The sequence below is a fragment of the Pteropus medius genome, unplaced genomic scaffold, assembly GCF_902729225.1.
Source record: "Pteropus medius unplaced genomic scaffold, Ma_sr-lr_union100, whole genome shotgun sequence".
Taxonomy (NCBI): domain Eukaryota; kingdom Metazoa; phylum Chordata; class Mammalia; order Chiroptera; family Pteropodidae; genus Pteropus; species Pteropus medius.
The window spans coordinates 34,325,563-34,345,577 of NW_024355205.1; the positions used below are offsets into that span (position 1 = coordinate 34,325,563).

The 20,015-nt window shown below is 44.4% G+C and overlaps 1 protein-coding gene and 1 pseudogene across 1 annotated transcript in view; both read right to left on the reverse strand.

Moving 5' to 3' along the window:
- Window positions 1–16,480, reverse strand: part of VPS26C (VPS26 endosomal protein sorting factor C) — a 39,914-nt gene extending 23,434 nt beyond the window's left edge. The window contains exon 1 of the mRNA XM_039858037.1: window positions 16,321–16,480. Coding sequence (XP_039713971.1) covers window positions 16,321–16,377 — 57 coding nt within the window. The 5' untranslated portion in view covers window positions 16,378–16,480. The remainder of the gene's footprint in view (window positions 1–16,320) is intronic.
- LOC120599186 (uncharacterized) lies at window positions 15,329–15,441 on the reverse strand (annotated as a pseudogene).
- Window positions 16,481–20,015: the final 3,535 nt, after the last annotated feature.

The following is a 20,015-nucleotide window of genomic DNA, read 5'->3' on the forward strand; positions in this document are numbered from 1 at the left end:
TGCCAAATGTATGTCATATTCATAAACAGGCTAAACTGATGTCTATTAAAAAACAGATATTCAGATCACATCTCAAAGCAAAACCCAATTTTATGCTGTACAACAGAGAAGCACGTAAAAACTTTTACGTGGGGTTTTTTTGAAAAGGCTGAAGAAAGGATATGCAAAAGCAAAGAAAGAAACCATGGGTTGAAATCTTAGTATCGGACAAGCCTGAATTCAGAGAACGAGGGACTGAACAAGACACCAGAAAGCACGGCAGAATTCTAAAGGGTGCAGCTCACGGTGAAGACAAGTCGTAGTGGTACTATCTGCGGATAAAAAAACAACGTAGCAGCAGCACTCAGAAAGCAAAACTACAGGGGCGTGAGGAGGGAGGGAGTAAACACATTCGCTGCGGGGCCGTTAACTTACCCCTCTTAGATCATGACAGAAAAAGGGGACGAACAGCAGAGAGGATACAGAAGACCTAAGTTACAAATCCGACTGGCACATGTGAAACTCTACGCCCTGAAAATTGACCACATTAGCCCATACATAAATCCAACAGTTCCTTCTTTCGGGGGGTGGGGGGACCCAAAGCAAAGTATTAATTTAATCAAGGGGGAAAAGAGGGATGCAAACACTAAGAACCAAAATAAGAAATAAGAGAGAAATATCAGTGACATAGAGGTAATTAAAAAATAATAAGAGAACACATTGTTCAACTGCATATAAATAAATCTGAAAAGCTGATAAAGTGAATTGTTTTTCTAGGAAAATATAATTCACCCAAACTAACTCCAAAAGAGGCATGACACCTAAGCAAATCAACCACCATAAAAAAGAGAAAATTATAATAAGTCCCTCCATAAAGCACCAGGCCCAGAGTTTCACGAGTCATTCCCAAATGTGTAAAGAACAGAAAATTCCAGTATTAAACCATTCCAAAACACAGAAAAGGAACTTCTTTTTAAATAATAAAGCAAATATAACAATGACACCAAAGACAAAATCTACACACACATAAAACTAGATTTTTCTTACTTATAAATACCGATGCAAAGGTCCTAAATCAAATATCAGCAAATACAATCCAGTAGCTACTTAGGAGAATATTATTCCATAACTATGTGAAATTTAGTCCAGGAATGTAAGGACAGTTCAATTACTGAGGGAAATTAATACAATTTACTATATTCTCTCTTCAAAGAAAATTCATACAAGCATCTCCACGATGCTGAAGTCACTTGCTAAAATTAAATACTCACTCTTGATAAAATTCTTAGTGAAAGAAGAATAGAAGGATATATCCTTAACATGACAACACATATCTACCTTAATCAAAAGCCAGTATCAAACTTCATGGGAAATGAGACAGGGTGCATTTAAGTCAGAATAAAACAAGGATGACCAACCACTAGCACCTCTGTTAATGTCCTAGAAATACCAGTTAATGCAATGAAACTAAAGGCAGAAATAAGTACGGAAATTGAAAAGGAAGAGGTAAAATAATCATTATGTGTGGATTACATGATTGTATATCTGAAAAAAACCCAAAAGAATTCACTGAAAAACTATCCATATAAATAGAATTTCAGGAAGGAAGATAACTGGGTACAAAATTAATATACATAAATCAACAAGGCATTGACGTTCAAAATAGCAATAAGACGCACTGGAAGAAATGACTATTTTTAAAAGCAACAAAAAAGTTACAATATCATAGATAGATTTAACAGGATATGTCTAAAACTCTGATATGACAAAAACTTAAAACATGGCAGAAGGGCACAAAAGAAAACATGAACAAAGCCAAACTATGTTTTTGAACAGGAGGGTGTAACACTCAACATTTCCACGGTCCCTAAGTCAGTCGATAAAGGCAACGCAATCCTAAAGAACATAACATTAGAATTGTTTTTTGTGGGGGGGGAGGAGGCTGAAACAGACTAGACAAGCTGATTATAGGGTTCATAAAGAATAATAAATTTTGAAAAAATAAACAAGAGAGACTAGCCCTACGAGATATTAAAATACCACAATAATTTACAAAGTGGTACAGGACATGTGCAGACTGAAAGGTCAACAGAAGAGAATGAAACGCCCAGAAATAGACCAAGTAGTATGGGAAATTAACAGATGATAAAGGTAGCATTTTAAAACCAAAAGGAAAAGGAAGAATATTTATTTAATCAATGATACTGGGAAAACTGGCCAAAGAACTGGGGAAAAAAAAAAAAAAAAGATGAAGTTGGGTCCATTCTGCAAACCTCTGCACACAAAAAGTTCTCAATCCACCAAAGGTAAAAACTGAAATAACAAAGTTTTAGAAGAAAGCACAGAGAGTGATTTTTATCATATCAAAGTGGGGGGAAAGGCCTTTCTATGAGTGAGTCAAAATTCTGAATAAATATGACTACAAATGTGACCAAAAATAGTTTCATGAAAGTGATTTTGAGCAATATCGACTAAGGAACTATCCGTAACTTAAAAAAAAAAAAGAAAGAAAGAAAATCATAAACAACCCAATGAAATATGTAAAGAACAGGTAAATGATAAGGATGTAGTTCACAGAATCAAGAAAATGCAAATTGCTCCTAACCTCATGAAAATATACTCAATCTCAATAACATGAGAAATGCTCATTAAAACTAACCTAAATGCCATTTTCCACCTATCAGATTAGATTTTCCACCTATAAGGACATAGTTCACAGAATCAAGAAAATGCAAATTGCTCCTAACCTCATGAAAATATACTCATTCTCAATAACATGAGAAATGCTCATTAAAACTAACTTAAATGCCATTTTCCACCTATCAGATTAACAGGGGTGAAAAAAATTGATCACATTATGCAGGGGGTGGGCAGGGCAACAAGCACTCTCATACATTGCGGGGGGAGGGTGGACATCTATAATATCATAACCTTGTAAGGGGCGTTTGGCAATACAAAAAACATTTTACAAACACATGGGCCCAGCAAATCCACTTCTAGGAATTTCTCTCAGATACGTATAGACATGTAAAATGACTTAAGAACATAACTGATTGCAAGACTGTTGTAATAACAAAAGACTAAACACCCGAAATTCCAATAATAGACTCGTGGTTTCTCCCTTTAATAGTATTGTGGAAATCACTCACATTAGTGTACATATGTATTCTTTTTTTTTAATTCTACATATCATACCATTTGTGCAAAAAGGGGAGAAAAAGAACATTTGTACATATTTACATGTATAAGGATAAAATATTTTTGGTAGGAATCACAAGAAATTGAGAGCTTTGGGTTGCCCAATAGAAGAGGACTTGCAGGGTAGCGGGGGGTAGATGCATCCATCTTGAAACTCACAAATTTTGAATCATGTGAATTAATTAACTATTAACAGAGTAAATCAACTTTTAAATTAGATCAATCTCAGAATGAGTGGCCTCCAGATCTGAATATACAAAATTCTAAGCCCTTGAATTTTTATAACCTAAGGGCATTGTGGTCTTCCTCTGGGAAAGATGTCAAGATCGTCACATTTCTCTGCATTAGCTCTTGCTTTGGACTTGAATACAGTCCAGAGAAGTGACAGCCTTTTAGTTAACGCCTCAGCCATTCTCTCTCCAATATCTTTTGCTTTCTGATGGTCCCAGCAGCAGGATGAGCTGTGACACCCATCACTGTCCCCAGGAGTCCTCTGTGTATCTGAACAAGTCTCCTTCTGTCCTGACATTTCAGTAACACTTACAACCACCTGGGAGTCTCACACCACATTTAGTTGGAGATCTTGTACACACCAAGAGTGCACTGCCCTGAATTTACCGACAGGGACTCAGATGCACTAAGTAGTTAACTAACATTTTAAAAAAATCACAAGGCAAGTCACTGAGCTAGGCAGAAAAACACAAGTTAGACAATCAACTGCCTGTTGAAACACTCTCGTCTCTCTAGTGGCACTTTGAGACCCATTCGGTTGGAAAATGAAAATCAGACACATTAAAGAGATTGTGACTTGTTAGGTATCCCCCATCTCCACTATTCTTTATAACAATTTTTCTCCATCTTGTTTAAAAAATACAAGATCACCCGATATTTCTCCATGTAGTAAATAATGGCAAACATTATGTGGCGTTGACTACAGTTCTAGAAAGGAGAATTTTGAAGAGAATGCATCGTTAAAACTGAGGCAATGCTACCTAGCAATCCCATTTCTAGATTTTACTAAGTGAAATGAAAGATTATATTCTCACAAAAATCTGCTCACCGTTTCTAGTAGCTTTGCTCAAAATCACCCAAATGTCCTTCAGAGGCTGAATGAACCATGGCCCATCCATTCAAGACGATTCTAAAAGACGACATCCAAAGACGACTCAGCAAAAAAAAAAAAGACTGACCTACTCTCATGCACTACAGCTCAAATGACTCTCAAAGGCATAGTGCTAAGTGATAGGGCCAGATTCAAAAGCCTGCAGATTGCGTCATCGTATTTATGCCATTTATACGACACTCTGGAAAAGGCCAACTATTGGGATGGAAACGAGATCCGTGTTTGCCAGGACTGGGGGCATTGACAACAAAGGGCACGAGGAAATCTGGGGGGTGACACAGCTGTTCCATACCTTGACTGTGATGGAGGTCACAGTTGCAAACTCTATGCTGAAAAGAGTGATCTACTGCATGCGACGCACGTCAGTTAAAAAAACGCAGAGACAATCAGTGCAGTAGTAACACTGATTCCTGCTTAGCATGAGCAGCGGTGTAAACGCCAAGTCAAACGTGCTGACAAAAACCACGATCATTGTCCGATGGAGATACCTCTGAAATCCCTAGTTCTGAAACCTTCTTGAGAGTCTGGAAAAGAAACCTGGGTCACTAAGCAAGCTGGGAAGAAAGAGGCAAAATGAGATTGCCAACGCTAGTAACAAAAAGTAAAAATAAAAGCCAGTAGAGCTGGCCCTCGAACAAGGCAGGTTTGAGCTGTACGGGTTCATGGGTTCACGTTCATGCAGGTTTTTCAGTAAATGCACAGATGCGTCCACGCCCCTGGCTGGGAAGCCCCAGACCCCGTGTGCTGCAGTATGCGTTCTACATCAGGGTCCTGAGCAACCCCCGTTTGCTGTCTGCTGGGGGTCCTGGTACCAATCCCTCGAGGATACTGAGGGATGGCTGTAGTTAGGTTTTGGGGAGTCCCAAGTTCTATGTGGAATTTCGACTGCCCCCAGCCCCTGCCCTGTTCATGGGTCGACTGTAGGTGCGGGAGAGTTGAGTCTTGGCGAGCCGTGTTGTTTCAGGGTTAGAGAGCAGAGTTATGGGTTCATGTCGATGACTGGATTTCAGATTTCAGCATCATTAAAACTCACGGAACGTCTAGAATGTGGACACTGCTTTGGAACTACCGGCGTGACAGTCAGGACTCCAGCCTAGAAACAAGTGTTAGTGGCTCCGATCACAGAGTCTGGCCTAACTACACGCCAAAGTCATGACCATGGAGCACAGGGAGCCAGCCAAAGAACGTGACCCGAATGGCCACCAAACCGAAATCTCGGTCGGGGTGAACGGGTATAAACGGGAACAACAGTGCAGCACCCGCATCCGAGGCGCGGCCAGGCGCAGGCAAACCCCAGGGCTGGCGGTGACAGCCGAGGCCAGCAGCGCACGCAGCCGCTCACGGGAGCGCAGGGGCGGTTCTTCTGCCTCGGGCTAGTCCGGTGGCCCAGGGCTCACTGGCCATGGCCACTAAGAACCCACTGTGGGAGCTGGGGCTGCCGAGTGACATCCTGCAGCGTGCTTATGGGGCAGTGGGGGAGGGGCAGAGGAGTCTCGGCTCCCACTGGGACTCCTTCACACTGCCTGAATCTTCTTAGCAAGAAAAATGTAACTTACAAAACTAACACGAGTACTTTTAAAAGGTCCAAAACGTGTGGTTGAATTAACTTTTTTTAAATTATAAAGTTTATTTATTTTTTTTACTTATTATTGAAGGGGAGAATTTCTGCCCTCCTACCCCTTACTTTTCCTTCGATGGCACTTCTGTTTCTTTCCCAAAGATGATGATTTGGGATTTAGAGTAATGGCCTTAAATGATCTTTTCTAATAAAAAACAGGAAGGGCCGGTTTTGGTTACCATCAAGCCTGGTGTGTGACAGTAAAACCGTAAGCAGAAGAAAGAACCTCACCATGGGGGCGGGGTGGGGAGGACACTGAACCCGGCCATCATCGGGAAGCACGTGCACCCACGCTGCACATCACAACCTGCCTGGCACTAGCTGGCCAGCGGGTGTGACCTTCAGTTTCTCGGAGGCAAGTTCTTTGCGAGCATCTGCGATCCAGAGCCAGAATGGCTTAACCAGGCACAGTTTCCTGTCAAGAGCCAGAGGTGACAATCTCATTGCCCTCCCGAGTTTCAACATCAGGAGGGAGAACCGCACTAAAGGTGGCCCAACCCCACCAGTTTCTGCGGCACCTGCTGGCCCAGGAACCCCAGGTGGGCAGTCTGTCAATTTGGCAAAAGACAGTCAGTCCTTGATAACCAAGGATGGTGGGTCTACCGTCTGTGTCGAGTCGGAGGCTACCTTTTTTGGTTTAAATACTCCAGCAAATAAATCCAAAATGTTTTAAGCCTAGTTGCATGCACTGCATCACGTCAAAAAGTTAACAGTCTGTAAGCTTGGTGCAGACAAAATAAAATAGGTTGATAGGAAAAGTTCAACCTGGTGGCTCCACGGATTATTACGTCCGGCAACTGGCACTTTTCACACTGTGAACTGCTGAGTTCTGGCCTGTGCGGATGCCTAGGCAGCCACTTTGGGATCCGAGGAAGAGTCAGGGAGGGCGCGGAGGGAGCCACTTCAAATGGAAATGCTCTGCTTCTACCTGCTTGTAAGACAAACTTTCAGTAACTATTACATTTATAAAAACTGATACATTAGAGTTCTATATAAGATTTTATTTAATAAAAGTTTCATTGCTTAAATTATTTTTTTGGAAAAATCTTTATTCTAAACAAACAATACTGTTCATTTTCTTGAGCCGTTTGTGAAGAAACACCCACGTTCACTTGAGAGAGGAAAGGTGAGATGTATTCTCCATCGCCCTGAGAAAGGCTCCACTTCTCTGTGCCTAAACTGCCTTCTGCCCACAAGTGAGAGGGCAGGCTGCCCCCCTGGTTCAGGCAGACCTCGGAGACACTGTGGGTTCGGTCCAGGGCACCGCAGCAAAGCAAGTCACACGAATGTTTTGGATTCCCAGTGCACAGACATTATGTTTGCACTACTCTATAGCCTTTTAAGTGTGTAATAGCATTATGCCTAAAAAAATGAGGTACATACCTTAATTAAAAATACTTTATTGCTAAAAAATGCTGATCATCATCTGAGCCTTCAGCAAGTCATCATCTTTTTGCTGAGGAAGGGTCTGGCCTCCATGTCGGTGGCTGCTGACTGACCAGGGTGGAGGTTGGGGGCTGTGGCCATTTCTTGAAATAAGACAACAATGAAGTTTGTTGACTTTTCCTTTCACAAACGATTTTTTTCTGTAACACGCAATATTGTTTGAAAGCATTTTATCCACAGTAGAATTTTTCAAAATTGGCGCCAGTCCCCTCAAACCCTGCTGCTGCTTTCTCCACTAAGGTTATGCGATATTCTAAATCCTTTGTGATTTCAATAATCGTCACAGAATCTCCACCAGTAGATTCCATTGCTTTCTTTGCTCATCCATAAGAAGCAACTATGAAAGTTTTATCATGAGACAGCAGCAGTTCAGTCCCATCTTCGGGCTCCCCTTCTAATGCTCTGCAGTTACTTCCTCCACCGAAGTCCTGAACCCCTCAAAGTCACCCGTGAGAGTTGGAATCAACTTCTTCCAAACTTCTAAGGCTGACATTTTGCCATGTGCTGTCAGCCAGGCTCTGTTGTTCCATTTACAGAGCTCAGGCAGAGGAAATTCAGCATAATTCCTAAGGGCCCTGGGACTTTGGGAGTGGTAAAGTGAGCACTGGCTTCGACTTAAAGTCACGGCTGCTTTAGTTCCTAAGAAGAGAGTCGACCTGTCCTTTGAAGCCAGGCACTGACTTCTCCTCTCTAGCTATGAAGGTCCTAGATGGCATTGTCTGCCAATATAAGGCTGTTTTGTCCGTCCTGAAAATCTGTGGTTTAGTGCAGCCACCTTCGTTAATTATCTTAGCCGGGTCTTCTGGGTAACTTGCTGCAGCTTCTGCATCAGCACTTGCTGCTTCACCTTGCACTTGAATGTTATGGAGACGGCTTCTCTCCTTAAATCTCATGAACCAACCCCAGCCAGCTTCATACTTTTCTTCTGCAGCTTCCTAGCCTGTCTCAGCTTCATAGAAATGAAGAGAGCTAGGGCCCTGCTCTGGATTGGGCTGTGGCTTAAGGGAATGTTGTGGCTGGTTTGCTCTTCTCTCCAGACCACTGAGACCTCCTCCATGTCAGCAGTAAGGCGGTTTCACTTTCTTATCGTTCGTGTGTTCCCTGGAGGAGCTCTTTTAATTCCCTTCAAGAACTTTTCTTCACACTTACAACTTGGCTGTTTGGCATAAGAGGCTTAGTTGTGAGCCCATCTCGGCTTCCTACGCGCCTTCCCCACTGAGCTGAATCATCTCTAACTTCTGATTTGAAGTGAGAGGCATGGACCCCTTTCACTTGAACACTTAGAGGCCACTGTGGGGTTATATGGCCCAATTTCGATATTGTCATATCTCGAGGAATCGGGAGGCCTGAGGACAGGGAGAGAGGTGGGTGGACAGCCAGCTGGTAGAGCAGTTGGAGCACACACGACGTTGACCCACCAAGTTCGCTGTCTCATATGGACACAGTCTGTGGTGCCCCAAAACAATTACAGAGTAACATCAAAGTTCCTTGATCACATATTAGCATGACAAATATAGTAATAATAATGAAAAAGCCTGAGATATTGCAAGAATTACCAAAATGTGGCAGAGACCTGAAGCGAGCAAATGCTGTTGGAGAAACAGTGCCAAATGACTTGCTTGATGCAGAGCTGCCACAAAACTTTATTTAAAAAAAAATGCAGTGTCTGCAAAGCACAATAAAGTGAAGCACAGTAAGATGAAGTACAACTATACAGACAACAACAGACAAGAAGAGGATCGTGAGCTGGGCTCACGCAGGAACCTTGACTGAGCCTGAAGCAAGCCACCACACTGACTGACCTCCCTAAACTATCCATCCAAACAGGGCAAAGTTTATTTCTGAGCTTCGGAACATCGTGCTTTTCCTGTTCGCATAATATTGTCAGTGGTCGATTTGTTAATGTTCTTCCGAGACAGTTCGGCCTGAGTGTGCTCACGGGGGAGGGGGGCTGCCAGCCCACCCCGCCGACGGCTAGGCTGGCGAGTCTGTTCTGTGAACAGAACCTGGACCCGAGAACACTACCCGGGGGTGGGGGTGGAGGCACAGGCTCGCTTGGTAAGGGAACTGCAGACACATGTAACAACTGCCTGATGAAAAAGGCTGAATGAGATGAAGAGGCACTCAGAGCTGGGGGTTCAAAACTCCCAAGTGCAGCTGGACTGACCGTGGACGCAGATGGAAGGTTGGCTTCCGCTGACGACTCGCATGGAGCCTGCCCGTGCTGAGGGCAGGCGGCAAGGGTGGAAGAGGGGTCTGGAGAGAACGGGGAGCAGAGGTGCAGGAACAGTGATGGGGGGCCCCGGAGAGATCTGCTTAGCCCAAAGGAAAGTGCGGAGTGAGAGGTGCAGGAGGACGGGGCGGGGGAGTGGGGGTGGGGAGGGGTGGCAGGGGAAGGAAGAGAGCAGCCGCGAACTTCCTGGCAGGCTGAGAGCTGGGACCACCTACAGAACAGACCCGCTCTCCCGATTCTGTAGAGGGAAAGGAGTCGATGAGGGGAAACGAGGTGCCGTCTGCACAAGGCCTGCCTGTGCGCAGCACGGCTGGGCGTTCTGACTGGGGGACGAGCGCCGCGGGTCCTGGGAGGCCAAGACTGCAGGTGTCAGCCCACAGGGACGGCATGGCTGGCTGAACCAGGATGACATGAGGTCAAGAGGTCTAGACTGATGACTCAAGGTCAGGAGGTCTGGACTGGGGACTCGGCATCAAGAGGAAGGCAGAAAAGGCCAACTACCCTGCCAAAGTCCGAGAGGCCTGCCAGGGTCCAAGGGTGCCCGTGACATGCTGAGACGTGTCCAGCTGCTGAAGAGTCCACGAATCAACAGACCCACAGGCAAGCTTTACCGACGTCCCGGCCAGCACAAAATCTGCTCCACCGGACGGCAAGTGGAGAACTACACAGATAATTGACTGCACCCCAGTTTTCCAACGGGCTTGGATAATTCTGAAAATACCTCTCATTGCTACACAGGGGTGAGGGTATGATTTAGGAGACAAGTCTTTGCAGGAGAATTAGATTATTCGTGAGAACAGAGACTCGCTTAAAGTTTAGATGACTGTTTTCCTAAAAGGTTCATACGTGCCACAAAATGAGATCCCTCCTAGTTCAGAGGTCCACATTTTTACCCCTTAAGTACTCGCCACAGCATTCACTGTAACTGACCATTCGTGTATGGAGAATCCAGCGGTACGAAGTAGAACAGTTAGGCTTTTCTCCATACTATTCTAGCTTTGCAATTTCTCTTCATAATAATGAACCGTTATGTACAGGATTTTTCCTTTTTAATATTTTTAACAGGAAATGAATGCAAGCCAAGTAAGACAAATGCAAATCTAGAGGTTCTTGTGGCGACAGTGCATAAATCCCTTATCACTGAAACCTGGCTATGCTGGGGAGGAAATCTCTTATTTATGTTTTTCACAACCATAATATTTAACAGTGTCATTTTCAGGAGTACCTGTGCCAGGATTAAAGGATGTAAAACAGTGAATTTGTAAAAACAAACGAATTATATTTACATTACAAAACGATGTACTGCAGGGTTCTTTTAACCAATAAGCTCCTCCAGTGCACTGAAAATATAACAATTTACAATGCATTTGAGTCCAACTTTTTGATGAAGAACAGATCTCCTACACCAAGCAAAGAAGTACACAGCAATACCAAAACCACACTCAGCTTTCAGTGCCCAAAACGCTATCACCACTGGCCCTTCTTCCTCCAAGGCCACCGTGGAGAGCCAGCCACCTAGCAGCCTGCAGAGCACCGGACAGGCGCTCACCGTGCGTGCCATCTGCAGGGCCCACGAACCACCTGATCAACACTGGGGCGGACAGAGCAATTCTGAGTATAAAAAGACACGGAAAAGCCTAACAGTACCACGACCACCGCCATTTGAGCCCCCACTGTGGGTCAGAACCTGTAATAAATGTTTTGTTTTGTTTTTTTCAGTTAAGCTGACATACAATGTTACATTAGTTTCATCTGTGCAACAGGGTGATCAGACATTTAAATGCCTTACAAAGTGATCCCCCCGCTAAGCCTAGTGCCCACCTGGCACCATACGTAGTTATTACAGGATTATTGGCTATATTCCCTGTGCTGTACTTCACATTCCCAGGACTATTTTTATAACTGGCAATTTGTACTTTATAACAAGTGTCTTAAAACACAACAAACCCTTTGAGTGGGTACCATCTCCATCCTATAGATGAGAATTAAGACCCAGACAAGGCACACAGAGTCCTGAATTTGGGAATAAAAAGGCAATTTCGAATATTCGCTCTTATCAGTGCCTTGGCATGTCATTGAATTCTCTGCGCCTCAGGCTTCTCACCGTAAAGTGAAGGGAAATGCCACCGCTTTGGCATCTGTGAGGATTAAAGCACTGTGACTTGCAAAGGGCTATGCTAGTTTACGTTACTATAGAACAATATTAGTTAAGTCCTCTTTTGGGAAATCATCGCTTTTGCTGGAAATATGGAATTAGGGACTTTCTATCACATGCTTGATCATCTCATACCATCTATAGGGCTTTGAAAACACAAGTCACGTTTCCGGCCTCAGTGGGAGGGGCCCTCAGGTACTGTGCTTGCCACCAATGAGCCAGATCTTTAGTGACTGAATCTTTACCAGTGCTGTTGAGATGTTGAGACGTACAGAGAAAACTTACATTTCAAACTAGTTCAAGCATCGGCGCCTCGACAAAGCTCCCAAAGAGCCCTCTCCCCTGTGATGACAATACCCAGCCTTGTGCCCTTCATATGCCACACATAGTTTATCACATTTTGTTTTCCATATTTACCTACCTATCTCTCTACTAGGCCTCAAAAGATCAAGAGACATTGGTGGAATTAATTTGTTTTGGTTAAATAACAATCTAAGAATGAGACTGATGAAGATGTGATAAGGAAAAGTATCCAAGACAAAGAAAGATATACTGTTAAGCAAAAAGAACAAGCTTGTGTGTGTGTGTATGTGCGCGCGCACACACGTGCACATGTACACCCGTTATTCAGAGGAAATGTCGGGAATAGGACACAAAGTTCAGTGGGTACCTCCCCGGACAGAAAAGAGGGTTGGCAAGAGGAAGGAGGACCTGACATTTCAATTCCGGCCTTATGTAAAAGCTTAATTGTTAACCTAGCGTGCATTATATTTCCATTTTTTTAATGATTCAACTGTGATTTAAAAAAAAAAACCACATCAATTTTCAATGAGTGTTCTTTTCTAGGAAAACACTCAAATGTCAATCTTAAACCCAAGCATAACTTAGGCTCTCTGGTGTCCACAGAATCAAAGTCATTTTCAAATGCTTCTACAACAACTATGACTGAAAAGCACAGTAACAAAATCACATTTTCTGAGAAGTCACAGCGGTTTTTAGATTGAAATATTACAGCTATTTACATCACTTTTAGGAAAGTAATAACAACTATTTCTACTTTAAAAATTCCTCCATTTTGCATAAAAATGGCCAGTATAATAGGGAGGGGTTATAATGATGGACACACTTTGAAATCTAACTGACCTGCGTTGAAATCCAGGGTCTGTCATTAGCTGGATCATCTTGGGCAAGTTCCTCAACCTGGCTAGGCCTCAGTTTCCTCATCAGTAAAATGGGAGTGATGCTGCCTGGCCGACAAAACCCCACACCAGTGTTTGCTAAGTACCTCCAACAGAGCATAAGACTGCTTTATGTGATTACACGGACAAACACGTCTCATCTGAATGACATATCACCTAAGGATCAGGCTAACATAGGTGGCAGCCACCTCAAGCGAACCATGAGAATTATAGGTACTGTGCTTGCCACCGATGAGTCAAATCTTTAGTAACTGAATCTTTACCAGTGCTGTTGAGATGTACAGAGAAAACTGAAAACTTTTATGTTATTACTTCCGCCTACAGCCAGCTACAAGAAGGGAGGGAGGGACAGGCCACCCCTTGACAATCATTGTGCATGAAACACGCACTGTCCAAAGGCACTGAGACCTTAGGAAATGACTAGACAGCAAAGGTCCTGCCACCTGGAGCTTAGGAAGCAGCTGTGACACTGTTGACCATGTACTCCACCTATCCTGAATCAAAGATCGTGGAGTCTAACATGAGACAGACACATACGTTCATGTGTATACTTCTGTCAACTGATTAATCTGTTTAATAACTTTTTCTGGCTTTCTTAAAAAAATATAGCAACCATCTATTCATAAGTTATATCGGTTTTTCTTTTACGATCACCATAAGTCACCATATAAAGTCTCCTTTTAAAATGCATTTAGTATAGTAACTGCATTAGCATAAAATGCATGAAGTGTAGGAGCGACCGAAGACTGAGAAACACTTCCAAAAGCCAACAACTGGTCCTGATAATGACACCGAAAAAATGTGCACGAGATGGGCATAGCTGACACCAACTTCAGTTGTGCCACCCACAGGGACTGGTCCTAACTGTGTAAAACTTCTGGCTGAGTCAACTTTATGACTCCACTTCTTGCGTTTTCTTCTAAATGTACTTTTCATTATTTGTACCACATTTTAAACCACAGAAAACATCTCAGCATCTCAACTGGAGTAACATCTCTGAACGGAACGTGCTAACTTTTTAATGAAATAAGTATTAAAGCGAAACATATATAGTCTTCAGTCACTGCCTCCCCTAATTCTTCTTTTCAGGCTACAGAAAAATCATGAGAATACAAAGTAGAGGAGAAACTGAAAGCATCATACCCTGTGGTGGAGTGCAAAGTGTTATAGTTGCTTTGGAAAACTCGGTCTTCAAAAAGTTAAAAATGAAATTACCATGTCATCGGGCAATTCTACTGCTTGGTATCTATCCAAGAGAAATGAAAACATATGGTCACACAAAAACTTGTACTAAAATGTTCATAGCAGCATTAGTCCCAATAGCCAAAAAGTGGAAACAACCCAAATGTCAACAGATGAATGGATAAGCTGTGGTCTATCCATACAATGGAATATTATTCAGCCATAAAAAGCAATGAGGAACTGATTCCTGCTACAACATGTACGGACACTGAAAACAATTATGCTAAGTGAAAGAAGCCAGACACTAACGCCACATATTGTACGATTTCATTTATATGGAATGTCCAGAATAGGCGAATCCATAGACAGAAAGTAGATTGTGATTGCCAAGGGTTAAGAGGAAGGGGAGACTGAGGAGTAGTGGCTGCTAATGGGTACAGGGTTTCTTTTAGGGTGATAAAAATGTTCTCAAATTAGATGGTGATGATTCCACAACTCTGTGAATATAGTAAAACCGCTGAATTCCACACTTTAAAAGGGTGAATATTATAGTACGTGAATTAGATCTCAATAAAGATGTTACTTAAAATACAAAGTAGACCCATATAGCTTTCAGTTAGTCACCAATGATTAATATTTTGCCACATCTGCTTTTTCTCCTCACATGTGGAAGTGCACGCATGTGTACACACAATTTATGTCTGGACCATTTAAAATTTAATAATTGTGTAACCTAACTCTTAAATATGTCAAAATTCTTCCAGATAACCCAAATATAAATATCACACTTGGGAAATTTAACACCAATACAAAACTATTATATAATAGTCCATATTCTAATTTATCAAAAATTATCCATTGTATTTGATTATCATCCCCCTTTAGTCTTTTTTAATCTAGAAAAATTCCTGTTTTCATGACATTGACATTTTTTAAGGATCCAGTCCAATTATTTCACAGAATGGCCCTAATATTGGACATGCCTGATTGTTTCCTTATGAACTGATTTAGGTAAACATTTTTGGCAGATATACTGCACAGGCTGAGCTGTATCCTTCTCAATGTACCATGCCAGAACCCTCTATTATGACGCCAGAACATGTCGATCTCATTAGTGGTGATGGGAAGGTGATCTTCACCTTGGTCTTGGTTAGGGTGGGGACTACCAGATTCCTCCATTTTATCTTTTTTTTTACGCCTACAGCACCCAGTCTTCCTAGATGGTCTCCCATCCAAGTACTAACCAGACCCAACCCTGCTTAGCTTCTGAGATCAGACGGCTGTGTTCAGGGTAGCATGGCTGTAGACACAGATTCCTCTATTTTAAAGATAGCTTCCTCTCTTTGCAATTAAGGTGACAATTTGAGTCTGTGTAAACATCAGGTTTCCCCAATTATTTTGCACCCAAAGCTTTTAGCATACATTCATGATCTCTGCCTGGTAGTCTATCTCTTTTGAAACCAAGCTGCATTCATGTGACTAACCACTACTCTCATTTTATTCCAGAGTGTGAGAGCAAACTGTGATTTCAACCCTGGCTGCACATTAAAATCAGTTCTCTATGGATGAGACCTGGACAATCATATTTTTAAATTCCCCAGGATGACTGATTCTGATAGAGTAAGATTCACTTTGCAAATAAGGGAACTGAGGCCCGAGGAGGTTAAGTAGCCAGTGGCACAAAACTTGTTCATGGTATAGTTAAGATTTTTTTTTGGAGGGCCTGCAATTTAATATGCCATTCCTTCTGTGTGTTATTCAAAGAATAAAACCTGAGATATGAGAAACTTTTGTATAGTGCTAGCGCTGAGCAGGCCTGAAATCTCTCTTTCCGTTCTGAAGGTGAATTCTGCCTTTCATTCGTTAGAGCTTTGCAGTCACCTTAGGATTGAGAGATCGGGTCGCTTGGTTACCGAGCTCCTCCGCCCTCGGTGCTCACTGTCACAGCTCAAGCCCGGGACCCGAGCCGGAGCCGGATGTTCAGGCGGATGGGGCTGCAGTTCCGGTTGCGGACCCTAAGCCCACAAGACTCCGAACACAGGGCGACTCCGTTGGGGGCGTCTCGGTAGGGCAGCCGTCCGCGTGGACGACGCACCTGGGGGAGACGCCCCTGCCCCGCCCAAGGACACCCAGAGTGAGTGAGGTCCTGGAAGTGACAAAACCTGCAGGCCCGCCCACTCCACTTACCCCGGCGTGATAAACCTTATTCGCTCTTTTAATCTTAATGTCCAAGGAGGTCCCCATCTCGAAAACTCCGCAGCAAGCGCCACTTCCTGCCGCACGTGACCCGAGGAGGCCCGCCCCTTTCTCCTCCGCCGGGCCTGGCGTCACGTGACCTCCCGCCCGCCTCCTTCCGGCGCAGGGGCGGAGCTTAGCGCGGGCCGAAGGACTGTCACTCGTCCTGCCCCCGCCGGTCGAGAGGGCCGAGATCAGGTAGCCCCACCCCTTCCGTAAAGACAATCAAAACGCCGGAAATGTCCTCCTTCCCGCCCGTTGACCAGCGGGAGGGGCGGCTCCCGACAGGCTGTGCGGCGCGGAGGCGCTACGCTGTTTCCTCTAAGGCGGTGGGGATTGGAGTCTGCGTCCTCTCTGGTCCGCCCCCACTTTCTCCCGGGGGTCCTGAGGCCCAGCATCCCAGTGTCAGGCCCCTGCCCTGCACTATCGGCCTGCGAAGCGCCCATCGGCGGCGAGCTCAGCTGCCCCGCCCGCCGCCGGGCCCAGGGTGTCCGGGTGCGCGGTGGCCTTGCCGCGCGCCGAGCCGCGTTGCCGGGTCCCCGCGCGCGGGGGCTTGTGGGTCCCCGGTCGGCGCGCGCCCTGGGACACGGTGTTGAATATTCATATTCGTGCGCAGAGAGTGGGGTCTCGGCAGTTCGTGGAAATGAAAACCTCAGAGCCAAAACGGACCTGCCTGTTCTCCTTTTTATTCCCAGCGAGAGCTGACTGAACTAGACGCAGGTCGGGCGGGAGGGCAGTAGACTGCAGGCAGCATTGTAGTTGAGGCAACATGCTACGTTTATTGAAATGAAATGTTTTAATGTTTAAATGTTTTAAGCAAGGACTTCTCCAACAGGCAGAGAGGTTAAATTTTTATTATTTTGGTAACTGCCAATGCAGTGAAGACGTACTTTTTTCTTTAACTTCCTTGATTCCGGTGTGTTTTTTTTAACCTGTATTGTTTTTAGGATTGTGTTAGACATTTTCCATAAAACGATTTCGTGAATTAATATCACGAGTGCTTCTCTCTTGAGAATGTAAGGTGTTTTATAGGAGGGCAGTGATGGTGCGATTACTTTTGAAGGTTGATACGTGTGATATTTCCCAGTATTCAGTGCTCAGTTTTCAGCTCCTCTGTGCCCTTAGGACTTCCGTCTCTGTCTTGGAAATCTTCCTGGCAATTCGAACTCAGCAATTCTAAAACAATTCATCAGGGACTTAATACTCCCAGTCTACTCTACTTGCAATTCAGGAACTGGATCCCTCTCCACTAGACACCCATCTTTTCCACCGGTAAAATATCAATCTCAGTAGACAGTGCAGGGAAACAGGAAAAGAAACACATTGCAAGGATTCACATTCTAGACTTGTTTGCTTCAGCAAACCTGCTTTATACTTTACAATAGAATATTTCTTGTTCCTTGAGGACAGGCGTGCCATCTTTTACTCATTTTTGTAGGCTGTACACAACCTGTATGGAATGCTGGTGCGGTGCAAAGAGCTTTAGTTTCAGAAATTATCAGTGTAATCGGTTTGTTGAGCCATCTTGGTGTGATGTCTTCCAAAAATAAAACAGTCCATTTTTCTCCAATCACTGTTCTTTTTGATCTCTTCCCTCCCTGAACACACCTTAGGTGATGTCATAACTTTCTGGTCAATTTCGGTTGCTGAAAATCAGACCATGTCAAAATGTCACTCTAATGGCTTGAGTAGGACCTTCGGGTGGGACATGCAAGTCATGGTTTTGGCGCTCGGATGCTTAATGTTCTCTTCAAGGCCGCCTTTTTGTTGAGGCGAGTCTCTTAACTGGCTACTGCTGGAGTTCCCTTTCAATTGATCCCTGCTTCTCGGGATAACTGGCCCTTGTTTGAAATTCCTTTCCTAGGGCCCATGTGAAAAAGCCTAGTGGTCCTTCTTTTCTCTGTACATTTTCCTGGGAGGTCTAGCTCCAGCTTGGTCTTTTCCATCCGCCCGCTGCCAGCATGCAGCAGGACACCCAGTCTCCTGGGTGAGGATCCAGCAGGGCAGCTCAGGACCACAGAGTCCATCTGACTCAGAAATATACATCCTTGCCCCACCCAAGGGTTAGATAGGAGGCCGCCTCATGGCATCTCCTCTCCACCCCGCCATCTTCCTTCAATCTTCTTGCTCCCCCTTGAAATTCAGGAATAAATCATCAAGAATGCTGACTAGACAGATTTGCAAGGAGGGAATGGATCACTGGCCTCTCCCTCTCCATCGCTTCCCACCAGAAACACTGTCCTCTCCACAAGGCCAACTGCCTCCTTTCATTCCTTTCCCTGCCTTCCAGTGTAGACTGAAAAGGAGAAGGTTGGGGAAGAATTTGGTGGAAGCAGGGCTAGACATATTTTATTAAGCCCTGGAGAAAGTGGCTCGGTCACAGGCATTTTTCGTTAGAAGATGGGACACTCCGCCTGTTTTCAGCTGTGAGCCTAGTGCCCTTTCTGAGACAAAGGAGACATCCCACTAAACTTTTAGTGAGTGCTATGTTGCTCTATCCAGACCTTTATTTCAGGACTGAAGGATATGTTCCCTGAGCTGCTCAAAGTTTGGTCTCTACAGTGCTCAGCTAAGTCACGCTTCAAAAACTCACCCTCAGCTAAAGAAAACTGCTTTCCCCAAAGTCATGGTCCTTTCTGGAGGGGGAAGCCCACATCTAATGACTAGTCAACTTAGGATACAAAGACCTCTCCCCCTCGGCCCTGTTTGGGACAACTCTGAAGAAAAATTCCAGCTCCAAAGCTCCCTATTTTATCGATTGTGCATAACAAATTAGCCCAACAGTCAGTAGTTAAAAACAAGAAACTTACTCTCTCGGTATCTGTGGGTCGGGAACTTAGCAGCAGCTTCACTGGGTGGTTCTGGCTCAAGGCTTCAGGTGGTTACAGTCAGGATGTTAGGGCCACAGTCATCCATTAAAGGCTGGACTGGGGCTGAAGAATCCATTTCAAGATGGCTTCCTCAGTTCTTGACCATGTGGAACTTTGCACAGACTGCTCAGGAGTCCTCACGGCTAGCAGCTAACTTCTCCCAAACCAGGCAGTCCCAGAGGGAGAGCAGGCAGGGAGCTGCAGTGCCCGTGTGATCTAGGCTCTGACTTGTCACATTAACTTTTCTTCTGTTCATCAGAGCCACGATCCGGCCCACACTCGAGGGAAGGGGGATTTGGACGAGAGCATCAAACCACTCTTGGATGGGGAGCCTTCGTTACGATTGCATCACAGTTCCACTTTCTCTCTGCCTAACCACATCCTGCTTCCTTCTCCCCGACCCCTGCCCACTTACTGTTCTGCAGAGCACCCCAATATACTTCCTACTCAAGAATCTCCATCTCAGAGCCTGCTTCCTGGCAACCCAACCCTGCAACAATCCTGTCACACTAGCTCCCTGACTTAAGTTCTCTGAGCCTCAGTTTCCCTTATCTGTAGGATGACCTCATAATAACTACGTTACGGGAAGCTGACGGGCTTCATAACAGCTCACATATTTATCAAGCACTCGCTGCGGGCCCGGCGCTGTTCTAAGCACTTCGAATTTAGTTCATTTCATTCTCCTAACAATCTTATAGGTAGAATGACTACTTCATTACCTCACCGAGGGAAAAGACCGAGGCGCAGAAAGGTCAACGTCCTCTCCCAAGGCCACGT